Consider the following 24417-nt stretch of genomic DNA (forward strand, 5'->3'; position numbering starts at 1 on the left):
GGCCAAAGGTCCATTCCCAAGAGTAGAGGTTGTATCCCACCCACCTTGCTACAGCCAATCATGGAGTTTGTTTCCAACATAACTACACCTACTCTTTTATCCATTAGTACTTACCCCAAATCCTACCAACTTATCAATAAGTTCTTCTCCACTCCACCCCTTCCCTCTTTCTGTCCAAAGCACCTCTCTTCCTTGCTCCCATCCCCTTGGATTGTGAGCTGAGTTTAGTGGCAACTGTCAATGAGGAAGAAAAGCTCCCCTCCCCTCCCCCCCTTTTTGATTTTTCCAGAATGAGCCATACAGGAAGAGCAGGTATGCATGAATCATAAGTATAACCATGTTATCTTCCCCCTCACCTCATCTCAACTCCACTCATCTTCCAAACCTCCCTATTACTGTGAACATCATCACAATCCTATTAGTCACCCAGGTTCTTATAACTTCATTGTCAATTTTAACAACAGTTTCCCTCAACCAAATCCATATCAGCCTTATCACCCAATCTTGTGGTTTTACCTCCATATCTCCCACATCTGCTCCCTTCACTCTCCTCAAAGCCATCATCATAGTTCAGAATCTTATCATCTCTCACCGAGACTATTGCAACTGTCTTCTAATTGGTCTCTCTGTATCAACTCTCTCTCCTCTAATCCATCCTCTCTCCACAGCTGTCAATTTCTTAAAGGGTAGGTACAATCATGTAACTCTCCATGCAAAAATCTTAGGTGGCTCTTTCTCACCTTTAGAATATTATCCTTTAATTTCTATTTTTGTGTTAAAACATGTATCAAAAGTCAAATCAGCAAGCATTTATTATTATGTGTCAGACACTGTTAATCACTGAGAATATGAGGTTTGAGGAGGAACAAATCAATTAGAAGAAGGAGTCACAGGGCAGAATGAACTTTCAGGGTGAGAATGTGCAGGGGCTGAGTGAGAAGGCTGTTGTGGCATGTTGGAAAAGGTCCAGAGAATCAGTAGTAGAACCAAGAGAGGAATGGAGTAATGAAGACATTCATTTATATATATAATCATTAGTGCGAAAGTATTTTATGTAATTTTAAATATGTGAATACATACATATTGGGATATGTGTCAAAAATCTGTTTACTGAAAGAGGCAGCTAGGTGTTCAGGAAGACTTGAGCTCAAATTTGGCCTCAGACACTTACTGGTGGTGTGACCCCAGACAAGTCAATTAACTACTGTATGCCTGTTTCCTCATATATAACAGAGATATTTGTGAGAATTAAATGAGATAACAACTGTAAAGTGCTTAGCACAGTGCCTGGCACATAGTAAGAGCTATATAAATATTTGTGTTCTGTTTTTTTTTTTAATTCTTTAATTTATTAATTTGTTTGTTTCCTTTTGGTTTACAGGATTCAATTCCACAATTTTGTGTTCTGTTTTTTAAAAAGAGCATCAAGAAAGTCTGAAGACCACTGGGCTAGATGAAAGCAGAGCTCCTAGATAGAAGTCAAACTGACTGAAACAGAGGACCCACAAAGTCATTAATGGACCCATTTCAATTTGGAGGGAAGCCTCAAGTCTGTCCTTACTCTTTTCAACATTTTTATTAATGATTCAGATGTAATCATAGACAGTATCTTGCAAAATCTGAAGATGGACATGAAGTAAGGAGGAATAGTTAACTAACTAGATGATACGGTCATCATCCAAAAAGATTCTAATAGGTAGTAAAGATGAAATTAAACAGGTATAAATGTTAAGTTCTATACTTGAATTTTTAAAAAAAATCTTAAAAACTGCTTTTCCTTTTTTTTGCCCAAAGGGTTAACAACTGAGTCCCAAATCAATCTACTTCAGGGTAAAAGTTAACCCCAACTACTATAAGTCTACACTTTATCTTCCTTGCTTGTGATGTTCCTAGCTTGAAAAGTGGGAATGTAGAGGATTAACTCACCTTTCTCATTTCCACCAATATCTTGGCTCACAACAGCCTCAATGTAAAACACCAGCTTCCTAACAATTAGAGATAACCAATAGTGACAAGTGTTGTCTTGGGAGGTCATTTCCCTGTCTTCAAAGGAAGATAATCACTTACTGGAGATGCTGCAAAGGGAGTCTTATTAAGCTATGGATTGAATTAGATGGCCATTGAGGTTTCTTATAACTCCTGGATTCTGTGAACTAAAATTCTAAACCTAAATTATGCCAATTTCTTGTTCATAATATTTTCCCTGGTATCTGTATCTCTGTTCTATTCAATTTGAGTGATTTCAATTGAGTTGAAATGATTTAACTTCTAAGATTTCAAGCAGGAAGACACTGATTTCAATGACAACAGGAATGCCAAAAAAAGCTCAAGTGTGATTTAACGTTCCTTTCCAAATTGTTTTTTGGCAGCTAGATTCATCCACATCCTAGTGTGTAAAATAATTACCTGATGAGGTAGAACATCACAACCTTAATTTAGGAAGCTATATAACTAACTAGGAGAGAACCAAACTCTTATTTGTCAAACATACAACATAAAATAGTATTATACCACATAATAGAAAAAACTAAACTAAGTCATTCTGGTGGAAATCTTTAACAGAATATCCTTTAAATTGGCAAACATAATAAAGAATGAATTGCTTCAGGGCAGCTAGGTGGCATAGTGAACAGAGCACCGGCTCTGCAGTCAGGAGGACCTGAGTTCAAATCCAGCTTCCGACACTCAACACTTAATAGCTGTGTGACCTTGGGGGCAAGTCACTTAACCCCAATTAATTGCCTTGCCTTCCCCCTCCACAAGAGAAAAAAATTTTTTTAAAGTTAATTGTTTTAATTACAACTCTCAGTTACTAATTCCTCCACTGAATTGATAGTTTTATATCAATAATTTACATTAGTATAAACTATGTTAAATATCTCATTAAGTGGAAATTTTATCTTAAATCTTAGGCCTGCCAATAAGAGGAATTACTACCAAAAATCTTATTTTGTAATTTTAATAAATATGTATACTTATAAGGATCATCACTATGCCTATGTCATTAATTCTACAGAGCAATTTTTTATACTAAGTCATTTTATGATGTACTTTTATAACGTTCACAAGCACAACTTCAAAAAAAGAATGGGCAGAAAATTTTAGTTTATAGTCAAACGTATTATTTTCCAAACTGCTGTTGCAGAATAATCCCTTTCCCAAGGTAACTCTATATGTTGTAGATCACAAAAATATATACTGTCCTATTATTATAAGGTGGGTGAATACTAAATTAGTCAATAATCAGCATACTGAAAACATAATTGCATCTACCAAGATCATAAAAACAAAGGGAAATAAACAAAGAAAACCTTAGGGACATTCAAACCCTACCTCTGCCAATTACTGATAGTGTGGCCTTGGGCAAGTCACTTAAGCCTTAGCAGCCTAGGCAACTCTCTAAAAATTGAAAATAGTTAATCTGGGGGCGGCCAGGTAGCACAGCAAGTAAGAGCACCGGCTCCAGTGTTGGGATGACCTGGGGATCAAATCTGGGCTCAGACACTTAGCACCACACCCAGAAATAACTGGCCATGTAACCTTGAGCAAGTTACTTACCCCTGATTGCTTAAAAAAAAAAAAAAAAAAGAAAACAGTTAATCTGCACACATAGGACCTTCAAATGCTTATGAAATCAAGTCTGGTCCCCTTGAAAAAGGGCATTCTTGTTATATCTCTTTCTTGAAAAAGGCTCTTGGAAGACAGGAGAATATACCTTATTCACAGGAGACTATACCTTATTCATCTTTTATGTTGTCCTCAAATTCTAGTACAATGCCATAAACATAGCAGGTACTCAACATTTAAAAATAAACTTCATCTTCTAGAATTGGTTCTTTACTGGCGGCAGAGGAGGAAAGAAAAAAGACTAGGTCTCCCTATTTTGCCCAAGTTAAATGTGCAGCAGGTATTTCTTCACAGTCTATCAATACTGATCAACACAGAAATTTTAACTGGTTCTGTTTTTCAGACCTGGGTCAGCTCACCCCAACTTGGGAAGCCTGGTGGCCCTTAGACTTATTCCATATACCAACTTCAGTAGTAGCAGGGATTAAAGGCATTCTCTAGTCATCATCTTTAAAAAAGGTATTTTTTCAGCTATACATTTGAAATATGTTCTCAAATGGGACTAATACATACAAGACTATATATTACATTGAATTACATATGTAATGCATTTTAACATATATGGGGTTAATATAATTTAACAATAATTCAATAGAGTATTTGAACTAGTAAATCAAAATTGAAACAATCTCTATTTCTTTTAATCAGAAAATCAACACTTAGTAGTACAACAGCAAGACATTGATGTTTACTAAACAATGAAAATCCCATAAATTTTTAATAAAGATAACTGACATTGCTCCTTCAGAATATCTTTAGGCAGTAAAGCATTTCCCAGAAACTAGTGATAACAAAGATGAACTTCCTAAGTAGATACCAGGACAGGTAGGTAGAGCAGTGAAACAGAATACTGGGCCTAAAGTCAGGAAGACTCATCTTTCTGAGTTCAAATGTGGCCTCAGACACTTACTAGCTGTGTGACCCTAGGTAAGTCACTTAACCCTGTTACTTCAGTTCCTCTTCTATAAAATAAGCAGGAGAAAGAAATGGCAAACCACCCTAGCATCTTTGCCAAGGAAACCCCAAACAGGGTCATGAAGAGTTGGACATGACTGAAATAAATGAACAACAATAAAGTAGATACCAAGAATTTTTGTCATATATAAGTTTAAAATTTAAAGTAATGGATTTCATGGGGCAGCTAGGTGGTACAGTGAATAGATCACCAGCCCTGGAGTCAGGAGGACCTGAGTTCAAAATCGGCCTCAGACACTTGACACACTTATTAGCTGTGTGACTTTGGGGAAGTCACTTGACCCCAAATGCCCTCCAAAAAAAATTTTAAAAGACTGTATATAGGCAAAGCCCAATGCTAGGCCTTGGGCACAGAAAGAAGAAAAATGACAGCCCATGATCCTGAGAACACCCAACCTCTTCCAAGTTACTTAACCCTTCTGAGTCTCAAGAATCTTTATCACTTAGGCACTTAAGTACCTCAGAGGGACCATCTTTTAAGGATCTGTTTGAGGTCGAAATCTGAATTCTATAAAACAAGACCAGGGTCCTTTTTCAGTACAATGAATTCTATATAAAAAATTATAATTGAATGAAAGTATAATTGTCAGCAGCAAAAGCTAAAACACCAGAAAAGTGGAAAATAATACCATACTTTAAATCTTAGTACTAAATATAATAAAATATTTAGGATTTAAAAGGCATAACACAGCAGGAAAAAATAAACTGTCTTAAAAGTTTAAACAAATTACCTGCAACACCATTCAATACGACCTTCCCCTTCACAAGTTTTTGCCCAATGATTATCTGCAAGATTTTTCATTGCAACAGCATATTCACAGAGTGTTTCTTCATCCTCACAGTGTTCTCGCCAGATCTTATCAAAATCTCCAACTAAAAAGAAAAGAACTGAATATATATTACATTTATAATGATTATATTTTAAGTGATACTCTAGACATTTTTAAGTGATTCTAATTTAAAATATAGCTTGAGGGGTACACATTTTAAAAGCAACTTATAAAATCCAGGATTTCAAGTAAAATTGTAAATCAAAAAGTCTTCTTAGATGTGTTTTGTTTTTACATTGCAAACGTTTACAGACTGCCCCTACTCAAAAAGAGGTCTAGTATAACAAAATAAACCAATTAAGTAAAACTAACAATATAGTGACTTCACTTGAAAATATACACAACATTCCACAGACCAACTCTCACTCCTCAATTAAAAAAAAATTTAACAGAAATATATTTTCTCTCTCCCATTTCCCACCCCACTAGAAAAAAAATAGAAATGATAAGCAAATTTCTCTTTTTTTTCAAATGCTTTATTAACTTCTGATTTACATCACTCATTTCTGCCAGACTGAGTTACAAATTTTCTCCCCAGTTTTCCCCTACCAACCGCCCCAAACTAGCAGTCCCACAGGACATCCCCTCCTCTAATCTGCTCTCTCCCATATTTCCCTCCCTCCTATCCCACCTCCCACTTGTTCTATTCTCTACTTTGATCCCATCCCTTTTCAAAAGTGGGTGCTTCCAACTTCCCTCCCTCCCAGCCTGCCCTCCTATCATCCCCCCTCTTCTTCCCTTCCCCCCTACTCTCCTGTAGGGTGAGATACCCTATTTAATGTGTATTTCATTCCCTCCTCAAGCCAAATTCAATGGGAATAAGGTTGACCCATTCTCTTTTACCTTCCTATTCTTCCCCTCCATTGTAACCACTTTCCCTTGCCTCTTCTATATGAGATAGTTTACCCCATTCTGTCTCTCCCCATCTCCTCTCATTATATTCCTCTCTTACCTCTTAATTTCACTTTTTAAGTATCATCCCTTCCTGTTAAATTGGTCCTGTGCCCTCTATCTATGTATACCTGTAAACATATATACACACATTCACATGTATTTATATGCCTATATACCCTCATATATAGACATACATACATACATACACACACACATATATATATATATTTATATTCCCTTCAACTACTGAGAAAGGTTTCATGTTACAATAATTGTTTTTCCATGTAGGAATGTTAATACTTCAACTATGATAAGTTCCTTATGACTTCTTTTCCCTGTTTACCTTCTCATGCTTCTCTTGCTTCTTGTATCTGAATGTCAAATTTTCTATTCAACTCTGGTTTTTTCAACAAGAATGATTGAAAGTCCTCTATTCCACTGAATGACCATATTTTCCCCTGAAACATGATACTCAGTTTTGCTGGGTAGGTGACTCTTGGTTTTAATCCCAGCTCCTCTGCCCTCCAGAATATCATATTCCAAGCCCTATGATCCCTCAGTGTAGAAGCTGCCAGATCCTGTGTTATCCTGATTTTGTTTCCACAATATTCAAATTGTTTCTTCCTGACTGCTTATAATATTCTCTCCTTAATCTGGGAATTCTGGAACCTGGCTATAATATTCCTAGTTTCCTTTTTGGGATCTTTTTCATGAGGTGATCAGTGGATTCTTTCAACCTCTATTTTGCCCTCTGGTTCTAAAACATCAGGGCAGTTTTCTTTGAGAACTTCCTGGAGGATGATTTCTAGGTCCTTACTTTGATCATGGCTTTCAGGTAGTCCTATAATTTTAAAATTATCTCTCCTGTATCTATTTTCCAGGTCAGTGGTTTTTCCCATGAGATATTTCACATTGCCTTCTATTCTTTTATTTGTTTGGATCTGTTTAATAGCATCTTGATTTCTCATAAAGTCATTAGCTTCCATTTGCTCCCATCTAATTCTGAATGATTCTCCTCAATGAGCTTTTGAGATTCTTTTTCCATATGGCAAATTCAGCTTTTTAAGGCATTCTTCTCCTCGTTGCCTTTTTGAGCCTCTTTTACCATTTGAGTTAGTCTATTTTTTAAGGTGTTATTTTCCTCAGTCAGGCTGTTGACTCTCATTTCATAATTTTCTTGCATCTTTCTCATTTCTCTTCCCAATTTTTCCTCCACTTCTCTTATTTGGTTTTCAAAATCTTTCTTAAGGTCCTCTGTGGCCTGTAACCAACTTGTATTTTCCTTTGAAGCTTTTGGTGCAGGAGTTCTGACTTCACTGTCTTCCTCCTGTTCCATGCTTTGCTCCTTTTTGTCCCCAAAATAGGAGTCTAATGTTGGAATCTTCTGTCTGCTTTGTTTCCTTTGCCTGGTCATGTTGCCCCTCAGTCACTTGATCCCTGGGCTTTTTGCCACAGTAGGACTCTGCCACCAGACGGGGGAGCTTTTGTCCCAAATGCTGGGGTTTTCTCAGCTGCCGGAGGTATTATATGGGTGCCCTCTCTGAGGCCTGCACATGCTCTGGCAAGCTGGACACACACCCTAGACTGCAATCCAGATCCAAGCAGGTTAAAGCAAGATCGATTACCCTCAGACTAGTGCTTGGTTCCCCTACACTTTTCAGGCAAGGAGCTTAGGCTGCCACATGGAGCTGGCTGGCTGTGCAGTTGCTCAGCAGCTTCTCACCTCGGGGGCAAAAGCCACGCACTCCCACTTACTGGGTCCCAAAGTCCAGACTTCACTGACCTCTCACTTTGTCCTTCACATCTATTTGCTGATAAATTTGGAAATGGCCACAGCTGCTGCTGATCTGGAGTCCCTCCGGCCAGAGGCTGGTCAGGCCCGCCCTGGGGCTAAGCCTTGGCAGGGAGCTGGCTACTTGCTGCCAGCGTGCCGGGCTGTCCTCAGCAGGAGGTTAGCTTTTCTGTGTCATTCTGTGGGTTCTGCAGCTCCAAAGTTTGTTTAGAATCCCCTTTTTACATGGATTGGGAAAGGTAGAAGCCTGAGCCATGGGGAGGTCCTGCTTCTATTCCGCCATGTTGATAAGCAAATCTCTTATAACAAATATGCATAGTTAAGCAAAACATTCAATTCCCTCTTTCCCTACATAACAATATCTTTCCCAATAACATATATACAAAAATATATATGCCTCTTTTTGCACCCTAAGTCCATCACCTGGATGTCAGAAAGTGGACAATAAGTTTCATCACTGTTCCTCTGAAACCATGGATGATTACTGAGTTCTTAAGAGTTTTCACAGTTGGATTTCTTTACAATGCTGTTATTGTGGTTCCCATGATTCTGCTCATTTCACTCTTTATCAGTTTGTAAAATTCATCAAAACTGTCCTTTCAAATAATATACTGTTTTTTTGGTGGTATGTCTTCATTTCTCATCAAGATGCACTCTGGGTTCCTTACCATGCCCAAGAAACATCTTTACCCTGAAAGTTTACTAGAGCCCTGGAATTCACACCCTGAAAGTACCCTTTGCCTATGCAGACTCTCCCTTGGACTGGATGGCTCCATTTAAGGAAGATACCCAGGTCAGTACTGTTTCTATTTCTCACCAACCTCTGATACCACTCCCCTAACCTCCTACTTCAGCTTCCTTTATTGCAACTTCTTCCCTCATTAGAACATAATTTTCTTGAAGGCAGGTACTGTCTTTCTGTTCATATTTGAATTCACAGTACTTAGTACAGTACCTGGGCAAATAATAAATACCTGATAACTTGTTGAAATTCTGCTTAGTTTTTTCTTTATAATATTGTTACCACTTTATAAATCATTCTTCTGGTTTTATTCACCTTACTCTTCATCAGTTCACTTAAGTCTAAGTTCCTCTGAAATAATCCTCTTCATCATTTCTTACTGAATAATAGCATTCAATCATGTTTATATATCACAATTTGTTTAGCCATTCCCTAAAGAATAAACATTCCTTCAGTTTTCAATTCTTTGAGCCTACAATAAAGAGCTGCTATCAATATTTCTGTATATCTTTGTTAGTTTGTTTTACTTGGGACTAGTAACTTCCTTAATCTATCCTTTCTCTTATGCTCCCTCCTCCCCTTTCTGTCTTGTGTACAACTAGGCTCTCTGGGGAAAAAAATTAAAAGTACCACATACTTTTAAGTTTAATCTGCATTATTAACATTTTCTCCATCATTTTCTTAAATCTACATAATTAGCAATAACAAAAATAAAAACTTGATTAAAAGACATAAAATTAAGAAACTAGATTTTACTGAGAGGTAATGTTGATGTATTAATTAAATGGCCTAACATCTAAATAATTAAAGGAAAAGCCAAAAAATTAAAAAGAAATAGTAAAACCATAATAGTGGGGAAACTTCAACTTACCCCTTTTAGACTGAAATTTTAAAAACAAACAAAAATAAGTTAAGCCCCTGGATAAAATTTTAACAAAGTATGATACTGTAGCTCTCTTATCATTACTGATGGAGAATAAAAAGGAATACAGTATACATATATTTCTCAGCTCTAAATGATACTTTTATCTTTAAAAAATTGTTATGGACTATTAAAACATTAAAATAAAATGTCCTTAGAAATGCAGAAATATTAACTGAATCCTCTAATAACCACAATGCAATAAAAATTATTTGGTAAAGAACAACTAAAGAAAGAATTAAAAATTATCTGGAGATTGAAAAATTAGTAGGTCAAAGAACAAGTCATATGTAGTATTCAAAGTAAGAAATGCAAACTATCAACAATCATATGGAAAAATGACCCAAACCACTAACAAGAAGAGAAATGCAAACTAAAGTACCATTTTACACCCATCACATCAGCAAAAAATGACAAAGAAAATGGCAAACATTAGAGGGGCTATGAGAAAACAAGTATATTAATGCAATTGGTCCAGCTATTGTATTGTATTACTTTTTCCCTTTCCCATCTGTCACATATACCCCAGTATGTCATATACATACACATACATATATATTTATAATGTTTAACCCTAACAGCTGTAAAGTGCTATCATTTTTAAAAATATAAAAATTGGGAATGATGATAAAATACTTCACTTAGCCCACTTGTTAATAAAATTTTACAAGGTCAAATATTTGATAAATAAAATATAATTCATACCTTTTCCCCCCTCACAATAACTCTAAAATCCCTTTTGAAAACATGGGGGGGAGATAGAGAAGATAAACAATCTACCAACAGCCAAAATTAGTGGCAAATACAGGATATTATTTAATTCTGACTCATATAGTCTAAAGATTAAAGCTCAGCTGGTCGTAATTTTCAATAAATAGCCAAGTGAAAAAGTCAGTTACAAACTCAAAATAAAAAAATTCTCAAATTTAGGGGTCATTAACTTATATAATTTTGGCATGAAGTAACATCAACTACCTGAAATAAGAATCATTTAGAGAAATACATACCAAAATGATCTCTAAGACATTAACTTACAGCCCACAAGAATGGTAAAAATATCTTAAAATAATAAAATACAAAGTTTTCAGCGCTGTGAAGAAATTGGCATTCTAATGTGATTAGTGCAAATATTTTGCAGAACAGCATCCCAATATACAATAATATTAACAAAACTTAGTATGATTTTTCTATAATTATTTTTTAGCCCACAAATTCCACTATTAAGAGTTCCAATTCCAAAATGTTATACATGGACAAAAATGACCTACAAAAATCTTTATCATTCCTGTATTTGTAAAAGTAAAATACTAGATACCTACTTTCTATTAACAATAGTTGGAAAAAAGCTGAATAAATTATGGTATATAAGACAATGGAATATTATGATGCTGTAAAATATTAAGAATTACAAGGAAATATGGAAATCCTGTGTGTAGTAAATATAGAGTAAAAGCAGAACCAGAACTGTCCACGCTGACGGAAAAAAAAGAAAAGACAACAGGCCCAAACTACATGGCCTATGTACTCTTTCTGCTCTAGGAGCAGAAGTGGAGTTCCACTTCGAGCCACAGGAATCAGGAGGTAGGAATCCAGGGTAGGTTGTACAGCCAGTTCAGGAGCTATGCAGGAAGAAGAACTTTCAAAGCGACCTTCTGGACCCCAGACCAGCAACCATGTTGCAGACACAGCAGACCTTGGTGGGACCAATGCAATTCAGGAACTGATCTCAGTTTGAGTCAGTCTACTCTCCCAGACACCAAGGTGGTACAGGAAAGAGTTCTGGAGAAAACATCTGTATGTTTGCTCTTGTTATAGTATTATGAGCATTATATACTACATAGCGTGTGTGTGTGTGTGTGTGTGTGTGTGTGTATAAAAAATACTGACTATATGAGAGGAGAAGAGAGGGCAAGGAGGAAGAAGAGAGAGGCCCAAAGACGGTAGAAATTCAGGAAGGAATGGAAGGAGAGACACAAGACAATACTTTTCTTTATTTGTTTTTTAGTTTTAGGTCAAGTTTTCCCTCTGTCTTATAGTCAGTCAGTCAGTCAGTCAGTCAAGAAGTATTTACTAAATGCCCACTATGTGCCAGGCACTGTGCTACACACTGGGGATTTGAGGGGAAAAAAAAGGCAAAGGACTAACCTCAATAATTCAAAATTTAATGGGGGATACAATATGTAAATATTGTACAAATAAGCTATGAACAATAAATAGGAAATAATCAAAATAGGGAGAGTACTAGAATTAAGAGAAATTCAGAAAGGCTTCCATTAGAAAGCGGGATTTTCTCCAGGACTTGAAGGAAGTCAGGAGGCAGAGATGAGGAAGAAGAATATACCAATGGGGGACAGACAGTGAAAGTGCCCAGAGCCAGTCTTGTTCATCTTATGTTTGATTATTTTTGCTGATACTTAAATTTTTCATTTTAATTTTTAAAGAGAAATGAAATTATTCATCCTAATAAAATCAGGTATATTTTGTCCCAGACGTTCCATTTTTAGAACACTGTTTCTACGACTTTTCTCTCTCCTTCACTTTTCACATATAATCAGCTACCAATTGACTCTTTATATCTGCAACATCTCACATTTGTCTCCTTCTATCTACTCCCATTCTATCAACCAAGTAGACTACTCTAATAGCTTCCTAAAAAGTCAAGTCTATCTCCCCCACCTCTCCACTCCTTTACGCTCTTCTAGCCACCTCCAATTCATTTTTTATACTGCTGCCAGAATAATTTGTATGCACTGACCTGGTAACATCTTTCTGCTCAAAAATCTTGAGCAGTTCTTGACTGTCAAGGGAATTCAAATTTCTTTGCCTGGAATTCAAGACCATCTTGATCTAGAGTTGTACTATTTTGAGCTTTATCTCAATTATTCCTTTCCATCAAGGTATACTCCATCCAAATTGGCATAGTTCTTATAATGCACTTGTATTGTAATACATTATAGTTATTAATTTATATCTTAGAGCCCCATTAAGCAAAGTTCATGATGGCAGGGAATGGGTCTTGTCTAAATTTTTCATCTCCTCCAATGCATAACATGGTGCTGTGCATATATTAGACACTTAATGTTTAATGAAGTTAACTTTTAAGAAGCTATTCAGAATCATAAAATTTTTCTTAATTTTGGCTTAATATGCTTATATTAATTATTATATTATATTAATTATGCTTATCTTCTCATAGCAGGAAACTTTTCTATTAGGAAGGCCAAAGACAAGTAGGTACTTATATATTTAGAGGATTTTGTAACATTTCTCTTCTGAAAATTACTAAATGTAATTTAAAATAGTCTCAATCGAAATTTTAACATTTAATTTTAGTTATACATAAAAACTGTAAGAGATTGAATGGCATGGTGAATAGAGAGCTAGTCTTGTAATGAGATGACCTGATTCAAGACCTGATTCAAGTCTTTGGACCCTGGGCAAATCAAGTAACCTTTAAGTGCTCTTGGCAACTGTCTAAGAATATAAATTGCCAAATGTGCTGACTTACTTTGGAAAAGAATGTTCCCTTGAGAATTCCTTAGACTAATGAAATGATGGGTCCCACTCCTAGCCCTATGAAAAATTGTATTCTTTAGAAGAAATACGTAATGGGATGAGTACTTTTAAGTACATTTAAAATTAGCAAAGAATATATTGTCACGAACCAGGTTAATGTGTTAATTAGTTTGCTGAAATGTTCCTTTCTTATATTTGTTCAGAGGATGGCTCTGTGGGTAGAAGAGATGGAGATATTTAGAACTGAAGGTAATGTAAAAACAAAATATTAGGTTTTCTCCAAGTTAGCAAAATATGTTAAAAATGGAAGTGGTTAAGGCAGGATCTATAACTAAATAGTTAAGGCAAAATTTGTCAATATATATCTGTTATTTCCTCTCCTTAGAAAATGATTTTTAAGCAAATGGAAATCTGTTAAAGGGTAACATATTATGATCAAAGTATCATAGGAAATGCTTACACACAATAGCACTTTCAGCACTTCTTACCCTAGATACTGTATTAAAACCAACTAGCCCATGAACACAACAGTGTAGAAAGTTGTTCACCAAGGATTGAGTGCTATTCCCTTATGACAGCAGCTCCCAACCTTTATGGTCTCAGAACCCCTTTACACTTAAAAAGTACTGAGAACATCCTTTCTACACTTGGAAATTAAGAGCCCCCAAAGAGTTTCTGTTTATGTAGGTTATATCTATCAATTTTTACCATATTAGAAATAAAAACTGATGTTTTAAACATTTATTAATTTAAAAATAAGCCCATTACATAAGAACATAATTTATTTTTATGAAAACTTTTGCAAATCAAAAATATAGCAGAGTGGCATTGTTTTACATATCTCTGCAAATCTCTCTTTAATATCTGGCATAATAGAAGACAGCTGGATTCTCTTATCTGCTTCTGCATTCAGTCTGTTATAATGTTACTTCCATTGAAGTAAATGAATACAATCCAGTTTTCCAAAGTCATGTAGCTAGAACAGGGAGTAATATTTTAATAGGCAAATGTCTTAGTCTTCTTATGGAAACAGTTTTGAGGGAAAATGAGGTTTCAGTACCACACTTTGAGAATTGCTGCCTTAAATTTTCTGAAGCAAGTGATACAACATTCCACCCCACCCCCCACCCCCCACGACAAAGGACAGGTTGGGTTAGGAAACACACTTAAATTCAAGAGGTCAAATGACTTTCTAAGGATTAACAGTGATAGCTAATGGAAGAAACAAGCCTAGATCCAATTGTTACGCAGTAAGATTTCATTTTTTTAATGCATTTATTCATTTAACAAATATTTATTAAGTTCTTACTATATGCTTAGCACATAGGAACAGTATAATGTAATTAGCAGACAGGTCAACCTTGTAGTCAGGAAAATCTGAGTTCAGGTCTTGTCTCTGGCACTTCTTAGCTTTATGACCATGTGCAGGTAAGTCACCGTGGCACAGGCAACTCTCTAGGGCTTAAGAGAGGCACATCAGGGAGCCCCCACAGATGAAATCACAGGTCCAGGCATTATACTAGGTTCTGGATGTACAAAGACAAAAATAAAATAGTTCTTGCCTTCAAGGAATTTGCATTCCAACGAGAGGAAGAGGTACACAAATAATACAAATGGGAGTGGAGGCAGGGAGAATTTAAGTAGATCAGGATGGCACTTAAACTGAGGGGGTTAGCACTTGAGTCAGTCCTTGAAGTAAATTAGACATATGGTGCACATAGGAAAGGCTCCAAACTATTTCCTGGAAATGAATAGTCCAAATCCTACCTAACTAGCAGCCACAGATAAAATATAATGTGCTAAAAGGAATACAAAGCTGGATCTACCAAGAAGGTAGGTGCTGAATTCTTGCCAAATCCAATAGTCTTTTCATAATCCTTGGTTGTCTAATCTTCTCTTTGCAATCTGTCATAATAGTAATAGTAATGACAGCAAGCCTTTACATAGCACCTACTGTGTTCCAGGCACTGTGCCAAGTCTTTACAAATTATTAATTCATTTTATTCTCACAACTCTTTGTAGTAGATGCTATTATTAGTTTCATTTAACATCTGAAGAAACTGAGGAGAAGGTTATATAACTATTTGCTGAAGGTTTTATAACTACTAAGTGTCTGAAGCCAAATTTGAACTCAATTCTTTCTGACTCTAGGCCCAGCATCACCATCCTCCCCCTTAGTTTCCAAGATACTAAATTTTCCTGGTTCTCCTATTAGTTTTTTGACCATTCTTTCAATGATTCAGGTTTACTTATACTCACTCATGAATATCTATCTATTAAGGGTGGTTGGTTCTCAGTCCTCTGAGAAGGCATCTACTCTCACGGTCTTGAAGTTTATGGAGGGCCTTCCCAAGTCACCCTTATCAGAGGTTTGATTTTTGACCTAAAACCTCCCCCAAACACACCTTTTCCACTTAGATGTACTGCTACCATCTCAAATTCAGCAAGTAAAAAACAAAACAAGCCCACAAAACTCTTCTCAAAAAAAAATATGCTTCCTTAACTATCCTATTTCTAATGTTATTACCCTCATCATTCAATCTTCTACACCAAAAAATATTGGAATCCCTTCTGATTCCTTCCTACTCTATATCTAATCTTCCCTTCCAAATCTGTTTTACATTTTCTTCTTACCACTGACACCAATCTGTTTGAGGTTTTTCTCACTTCTCAATGTGGGTACTTATAGCTTCCTAGCTGGTCTTCTTGACTAGTCTCTCTGCTTACTGCAATCCATTTACTCCAGATATTTAATTGGTTTCTCACTTTATTCTATAACTTACATCTAAATATTTCAAGATTTTATTCCTAAAAGTACAAGATTAAAGCAAAACTGTCACTTGCTCAATGAAGTTTTTAAATATCAGAATAAATGTTATACATTATCATGTGCTAATGAGACCCACGGGCAATTGTTGGATGATACTAAGATTTCAGGCTATTTATTTATGTAAACTTCAAGAAACAATGTAGGAATTCAAGGTAGAAGAGACTGGAAACATCAAAGAAACCAGTTTCAAGCCAAGATTTAAGTTTAGATAAGCTGAGCTTTTAAAGAAGACTGACATTATACCTTACCTAGATTGCTAATCAACTGGGACATTGGAAAAGTAGAACACAGTGGATCCCGGAAATGACACCTTGTTCCAAGAACAGTCTCTCCTGAATACCAAACTAAAGGTTTGGTTCCCACTTTGTTCCCACTTGTCTACCCATTTTCAGATCCTAGTTATAGCTAAGCTGTGCTAGATTTTATACAGGCCCATAGAAATATATGACACAGGGCTAACCATATTGCCTAAAAATTGAAATATACATAGTCCTGGCAATTAAGAAAAAATGTAACATAAAAAAATTAAAAAACAAAATAACTACCTAAAAGGCATTATGTGTAGGCAAGTCCACTGTGACAAATCAATTTTTAAGTTCTGAAAATGTTTTTAATTTTTATTTAAATTTATAATTATAAATTTAGATACTCTACTATTGAAAAGAGATAGTAAGAAAATGAACTGTTATGCACAATTGTCTACCAATTTTTATGTCTATCAGTTAACAAAATGTCCTAGGACAAAGCTAACACAGTCCTTTTATGGACACTGTTCACTTAATTCTGCTGATTTAGCAAAGATGCTATCACAAAAGGTAGTACTTTTTGACTTTGTATTAGAGTGGGTATGATTAAATTTTTAAAAATAGCAGAAATTAAAAGAAATGTGAAGCCAAAGATAATTTACTTAAGATTTTGTTGGGGGGAGGAGGTTAGGGAAGTGTTACATTAACTCTTTATATTCTTCCTTTGGGTTTTTAAACACCCTGGGGAAAAGAAATCCAGAAAACTCAATTAAAAACAGATGATTTGCTACCTTAATTCCCTTAAGGAATTTCAAATTCTGGAGAAACTTAAATATTTTCATTTTTCTTTGAACTCTCTTCATTTTTTACTTTCACTTCACCTACAAATTGCTATGCTTATCTCACAGTGATATGCAATAACAGGATTGCAGAATTAGACTTAGAAGACTTTTAGGAATATCCAGTTCAACCTCAACCCCCTTATTTTACAGATGAAAAACCTGAGATCTAAAAGGGGAAGGAACTTGCCCAATCTCACAGGCAGTAAAAGTAGAAGATCTAGAATTTGAACCCAAGTCCCTTAAATTCCAAATTCAGTGCACTTTCCACCACACCCACCACATAGGGCTTTACTCTCATTTAGCCATCTGCTATGAAGAATTTGGGGACCTGGAAGTGTTCATTAAGTCCCTACTATGTGTTTAGCACTGTTAGCCAATCTACCACTCAAAATGTGGTTTGCTCTTGCTTAGTCCCACCAGTTAACATCATTTCCTTTCTGAACTCAGTTTATGTAACATATACCTCCTGAGTTTTTCTATTTTAGTTTTTTTAACACTTGTTTTAACCCACAACCTTATGTGAAAAACATTTTCCACCATTAGCACTCTAAATTATACATCATATTCAGTACTGAATGAGCATTAAAATATTGACTAAAATATAAATGACCATAAGACATGTAAGAAAATTAAACTATAGAAAATAGCAACCGTGGTTTTAATGCCAATAGCTATTGTCATTTATATAGCCTTGAAGTGTTGATATAGACACCCAATAAGTTTGGAAAATGAGTTGTTAAATATAATGGAAATCATTCATGGCTTCTTTAAAAGAACAGGATTGTGGGAAAAATAATACAAAGGCACCTGAAAAAACACATGGCTCTACTTCAGTTCTCAGCTTGATGTGTACTTATCAAGCTGATCTGATTAAACAATGAAGTCTTTGTTTGCAAAGCAAAACATGCTGTTTCTTATTATAAGCATGTCTATAACTCCTGTGATACATTTAAAAGATTTCTGATTCATGTGGTGGTCTGGATTTTAAAGTTCTATATATCAAAGATAAAAACTATCTAAATATACATGACTTACACATACCCAACTTACAAATGTCCTTTATAAAAACTCAACAACCTTCCTCAATGCTGCTGGAAATATCCTTTTTTCCCTCTCTAGACCCTGCAGATCCTTGTCACTATCTGGAATCTGAGTCCATGACAATGTGGTTATCCTGGGCAGGAAAGGAGTAAAAAAGGTTTGGGGTGGGGGAGGTGGAGAAGGGAAAGAAAAAGAAGCAATGAATGAACACCCCAGAAACCCCCAAGGCCCCCAAGGCTGCTCCTTCCCTTTGGTCCTCAGGGAAGGTAAGAGGAAAAAGAAACAATGAAAAAAATGCTCCCCTTCACACCATCCTAGGTACTTTTAGTCTTCTTACTACATCCTCCTTGTCATCCATTAGTCCACATCAAGGCCTCTACTCTGGGTCATCTTTACCCCACAATCCTCTAACTCCAAGGTCAGGCTCCACTATCCCAAGCCCCCTAATCCTTTTTTATGGAGAGTCTCTGCTTTGAGCCAGGGAAAATAGCCTAAGGCAGTCCTCACAGCCACTGATACTTAAAAGTAGTGGAAGATGTGTCCTCAGCAACTTAAATTGGAATTCAGAACATTCTCCTGCCACCCTCACCCCATACAAGAGCACTATAATTCTGGAACACTACTAGTTATAAAAAGATTTGACGGGCTAGCTTAGGAGACCGAAATTCACTTGTTAACTGTTTCTATAGGAAAATGCCTAGTGTTTCAAATAATCCAACATACTAATGAACTTTGGGACACACTACCTGTACATAAGTTGTGGATTACCATATTAGTAGAAAGCTCTAACATACAACAGAAAACATTTTAAAATGTGTAATTATGTAAAAAAATCCAGTTACTTTTCTATAGATGTCATTAACATTTTTACTTGTGAGTTTTCAGATCATCCTGCTCACTAGGATTAATTTTGTCAGACAAGAGACAACTGTTTAACTAATAAGGTTTTGTGTATTACTAGAACAAAGTGACAGAGACACAGAAGTCCAAATAAATGGCAGAATCCAGAATCCAACAGAAATAATTAGGAAAGTCTAGACTCTTTTTAGGCCTGCTACAATTTGGACAAAAGCAGAACCAGATCTTTTCTGAGTACATACAAATGGATATAACTTTTGACTATGAACTCTAATTATCAACAAGTGGTGTTCCCATGGTTAACATTCAGGTTTAAAGACATGTTTTAACATGTAAGAACTAAGCAAGTGCAGCAATATTTTAAGAAATCATCACACAAGTTTAATTAGTAGCCTGTAAAATTAGTAGAACCTATTCCTTAATAGGGGAAAAGTAAAATATTGGTACAAATGGAAATTCTAAATCATATGCTTACCATTTATTTCCCATAAGAAGCTATAACATACACTTCACTTAAACTTCTTAAATATTTTGCATAAATTATCAAGACAAATATAAGGAAAGCATATTCATGTAGTTCTTCATCTTTCCAAACAATATAAAAATCTACAACAAATGCCATTATGTAAGTGCATTCTCTAAAGATCAAGAATGATGCAACAGTTGCTATGGTAACTGTTCCTTTTATTGAATAAATTGTGGGACCGGGATAAAACATCCCTTTCAAAAAAAAATCTACATTTTAACTATGCCAATAAGACTCTTTCCCAGTGCCACCTATTAAAACACTGTGGGACAATCTTTTGGGACAACAGAATATTTTATAAGGCCTGCATTCTTAAGAAAAGGAAACTAGTTTCAAATTTGTCGAGTTTCATTTGTAAGAATGAATTTATGATTAGAGAAACAAAATGTTATAGCCACAAAAAGGAACAAACAAGAATACTTAATTTTAAGTTTCCATATTTTACTAGGTTTATGCATATATTAAACTTATGATAATATGACAACTAAATATGATTTATACCACAGTATTATACTACAAATGCCCTAACTTTATTTTTTTTGCTTTTTGGAGGACATTTGGGTTTAAGTGACCTGCCCAAGGTCACACGGCTAGTTTGTGTATGTGTGTTAAATGTCTGAGGCCGAATTTGAACTCAGGTCCTCCTGACTCCAGGACCGGTGCTCTATTCACTACCCAACACCCTAATTTCTTACATTGTAAACAAACTAAAAATAATAAGGCATATAGAAGTGGGAAGGGAACTGTCATTCTTCTAGAGATTAAATTTACAGTTAATTGCTTCCTAATCATAGGAAGGAAAAATAATAGCACTATTAGTTATTGAAAATATCTAATAGTTGCTTACAAGGAAAAGCTAGATTTTAAGAACAAAGTCATCTATCTCCCTTGTTTGCCCACCTACATTTTAAGACTCCAATGATATTTATTTCTTTTTTCTAATTTACCTCAAATATAAATAAAAGTTAATAAGGTATTCCAACTAGCTCCCACCACTCTGAAAGGAGCTACTTATCCACCACTGTGTGGGACAGTGGCCTCTCAGACACAACCAGTGGAAACGATTCTGACATTAATGACACCGATAAAGGGATCACTCCGTTTCAAAAACTAATTATTTTAACATCTCCCTCTCCTTCCCTGACTGCTTCCCTCTCCTCGAGCCAAACACATTTTAATACAGGAAGAACTGGGGTAAAAGGTGGGGGGAGATGATTTTGGAATCCGCTTTTAAAGAACACCACACCCACGCAGCAAAAAGGCCTGCCGAGTTCGCAGCCCCCAAAAAGCCAGAGACCCAATAAATTCGGGGTGCGAGGTGGGAAATGGGGGGGGGCAAGCGGAAAAAGAGGACAGTCACAGGAAAGAGATGAGGGGGCAACTTTAGTCCTCCTGGCGATAACGGTTTTTACCTGGTCTTTTTCCTCAATCTCGTTCTTCGCTCCACCTTTTCAAGTACTTTTTTATTCATGGCCCCTCCCCCCACCTCCAGATGCGGGAGGGGGGGTTTCCAACAGTGACCTCAGCGATCCCGACTTGGGGAGGGGATGGAAGCGCTGGGGATGGCACTTTTCTTTCAACCACCTCCCTTTTCCCACTGCCAATGTCCCCCCTCCCCGAGTTCTCCTGAGATGGGGGGGGGCAGGAACGCGAGGGGTGCAGAGGTGGGGGGTGGCTGGGGAGGCAAGCAGTGATTGAGGGGGGGTGGGGTGAAAGGGGAAGGTAACGACGGGCAACCCCGCCCCCCCTCAGCTGTTTACCTTCGCGGTACTTCTTGCGGAGCCGCCGGTGGACGCTCTTCACCAACCCGGAGAGCTTCTCCTGCTCCAGCTTCCGCTCCTGCTCTCGAGGCGGCTGGCCGCCCGGGAGCCCGGCCCCCTGCCCGCGAGCGGCGCTCCAGCCCCCGGCCCCGGGCTCCATGTCCCTGCCACTGCCACTGCCGCCGCCGCCGCCGCCGCCGCCGCCGCCCGCTTCTCGGGCCCCAGCAGACACTCGCACGGCGGAGCGGAGCAGCGGAGGAGGCAGCAGAGGCAGCAGCGGGAGAAGGGGGAGAAGGAGGAGGAGGAGCAAGAGCAACGACAGTCCCCCCACCCCCGCGGCACCCGAACGAAACGCACGACGTGATTGGCGAGATTTGGAGGGCTGGGCGGAAACGGAAGGGGCCAAAGGCCAATCATCAGGCAGCCCCGGCGGCGGACTTGGGTTATTTGGGAAGGCGAGCAGCTGGAGGGGGCGGGGCTGGGGGTTGGGAGCGCTAGGCCCAAGCTCCGAGCTCCTTTCCTATCCTCCCCCACTTTGCCCCGCTCCTACCCACCAGATCTGGGGCGCATGCGCATTCTTGGTTCCCTAGATATGCTGCGGTCGGGGGGGGGGGGGGGGGGGGTTTCTCTGCTTTGTAGTTTGTTTTCCACTGAAGTGCCTGTCCTTTTACCGTATTTTAACTACCCTCATCCAAAGGAAGCAGTGTACTGGGCTCAAAATGACCAGTACAGAACTCTAACCAAAATGTGCCTTGATTAACTCAGGCTTCTTTTAGCTGTGCGGTGTTATGCAAATGTCTTTGTTCCTATAAAGCTTTTCCAGGTAAATGGCAGTCCCATTTTGCAGACCGAGTAGTTAGTCTAGTGGCTTGAAGCACTTTCACCTACATTATTTCTACATTATCAGTGCCATTTTATAGATGCATCTGGCTCCTACGTCTCTTTCCAGCCGATTATTCGCTGTTACACTTTACTCGATCTCACTAATTCCGCGGTGGTCTTCTGTGGCTCAGAACCTTCCATCCCCGAGGTTCGTGACTTTGCATTTGCTGTACCCCGCTGCTGAAATCCACTTCCTCCCCCCTTGTATCTCATATAAGGATCCCTGGTTTACTTCGAGTCTCAGTGCAAGTGCAAACCTCCTCCATGAAACCGTAGAAAATCTTTCCTGATCCCTGAAATTGACAGTGCCTCCCCGGCCCGGTGACCACCTCCACGTTCGGTGTGATAACTATATTAGCAGGTGTTTCACTCCCCGGTAGAATGTAAGCTCCTTGGGGGAAGGGACTTTCGCTTTTGTCTTCTTATCCCCAGCACCATGCCCAGATAGAGCAGACACTTAATAAAGTGTTTGTTGATTGACTGATGAAGAAACGGTGTCTCCTTTAAACTACTAAATGAACATCATAGGCCAGCAAGTAATGGAGTCAGGACTTAGAATTTAACTTCTATGGTAGAAATTAAGAGAAGTTCTTAACTTTTTTTTGTTCCATGGACTGCTGTGGCAGTCTGGTGAAGCCCGTGGACACTTTCTCAGAATAATGGAGATGATAAAGAAAACCAATTATATTGTAATAATTATCAAAATATTTTTAAAAACCCTTTACATAACCCCTGATTAAAAACCTCTAGAGATCATCAATTTAGTTTGATTTTTTTTTTTAGATGGAAATGGAGATCTGTTGAGGTAAGGTGATTAGCCAAACTCACAACTCATTCAGGTAAATAATACAGTTATCATCTCTATTTTAGGGAGAAAAAAAGTCTTAGATTAAATGACTCACCTTGTCCACGGTCACAAAGTCATTAAGTGTCAGAGACAGGATTTGAATCTGGGCCTCTTCTGACTCCCACTTCAGTCTCCTTTCTACATCAAAAACTTCTGCTAGTATAGGGCAAAGCTGAGACTAGAACACAGATCTTCTTACTATACCAATGTGTCCCAGCCTATGGGCCTCAAAGTTATATTTGGAGGAAGACTCAGTTTGTAGAGAAGGACAATGAGACCTTAAGGCATTAAGGGACTCACCCAAGGTCAGTTGTCAATAAACATCAAACACCTACTATATTCAAGACAATGCGTGTACAAAGAAAGGTAAAAGACAGCCCTTGCTTTCTTGGAGCTCACCGTCTAATGGAGGAGATAACACACAAACAACTGTGTACAATCAGGTTATATACAGGGTAAACTGAAAATAATCAATGGAGGAAAGAGGAGATAATAAGTATTTTTATATACCTCCTATATGCCATTCCCTGTGCTAAGTGCTTTTATAACTATTATGTCATTTGATCCTTATGACAACCCTTAAAGGTAAGTGCTGTTATTATCCACATTTAACAATTGAGGAAATGTGAAGTGATGTTAAGTGACATTAAGTGACTTGCCCAGGGTCACACAGCTAGTTAAGTTGTCTGAGTCCATATTTGAACTCAGGTGTGAGTGACTTCAGATCCAGCATTCTAATCTATTGCACCACCTAGCTCCCTACTAGAATTAATCGGGGATTGGGAAAGTTTCCAGTAGTAGGTGGAATTTTAGCTAGGACTTAAAGGAAGCCAGGAGGCAGAGATGAGGAGGAATACCATGTTAATGCATAGTCATGGAGGTTAATAAACATCAGAAGTGAGGGGTGGCTAGGTGGTACAGTGAATAGAGCACTGGCCCTGGACTCAGGAGGACCTGAATTCAAACCCGGTCTCAGACACTTAACACAAAAAACTAGCCATATGACCTTGGGTAAGTCACTTAACCCCAAATGCCCTGCCTCTCTTTCCCCCCAAAAAATAAACATCAGAAGTGGGATTTGAACCTGGCCCCTCAGACACCATATGCAGTATTTCCCCCTTTACCTTCCAGCATTTATTTAGCTCATAGCAAAGGAGTAAATAAATATTTGCTATTTTCTATATTTTAATAGATTTTTCTTAGTGATTTTTATGTATTTTATGTATATAAGATCTTGAAGTTTTCTTTCAGGTCTAAGGTTCTATGGTTTATCTTATAAAATTTTTAT

The 24417-nt window shown here is 37.5% G+C and overlaps 1 protein-coding gene across 1 annotated transcript in view; it reads right to left on the minus strand.

Annotated features, from left to right (window-relative positions):
• The window catches only part of SAMTOR (S-adenosylmethionine sensor upstream of mTORC1), a 60190-nt gene extending 38615 nt beyond the window's left edge, over positions 1-21575 (minus strand). The window contains exons 1-2 of the mRNA XM_069107047.1: positions 21401-21575; positions 5334-5475 (exon numbers count right to left, since the gene is read on the minus strand). Coding sequence (XP_068963148.1) covers positions 5334-5475; positions 21401-21560 — 302 coding nt within the window. The 5' untranslated portion in view covers positions 21561-21575. The remainder of the gene's footprint in view (positions 1-5333; positions 5476-21400) is intronic.
• Between the last annotated feature and the right edge of the window lie 2842 nt (positions 21576-24417).

The sequence above is a fragment of the Petaurus breviceps genome, unplaced genomic scaffold, assembly GCF_028583685.1.
Source record: "Petaurus breviceps papuanus isolate PSGF00001 unplaced genomic scaffold, PetGlider_PUasm1.0 84, whole genome shotgun sequence".
In the NCBI taxonomy this organism is placed as follows: Eukaryota; Metazoa; Chordata; class Mammalia; order Diprotodontia; family Petauridae; genus Petaurus; species Petaurus breviceps.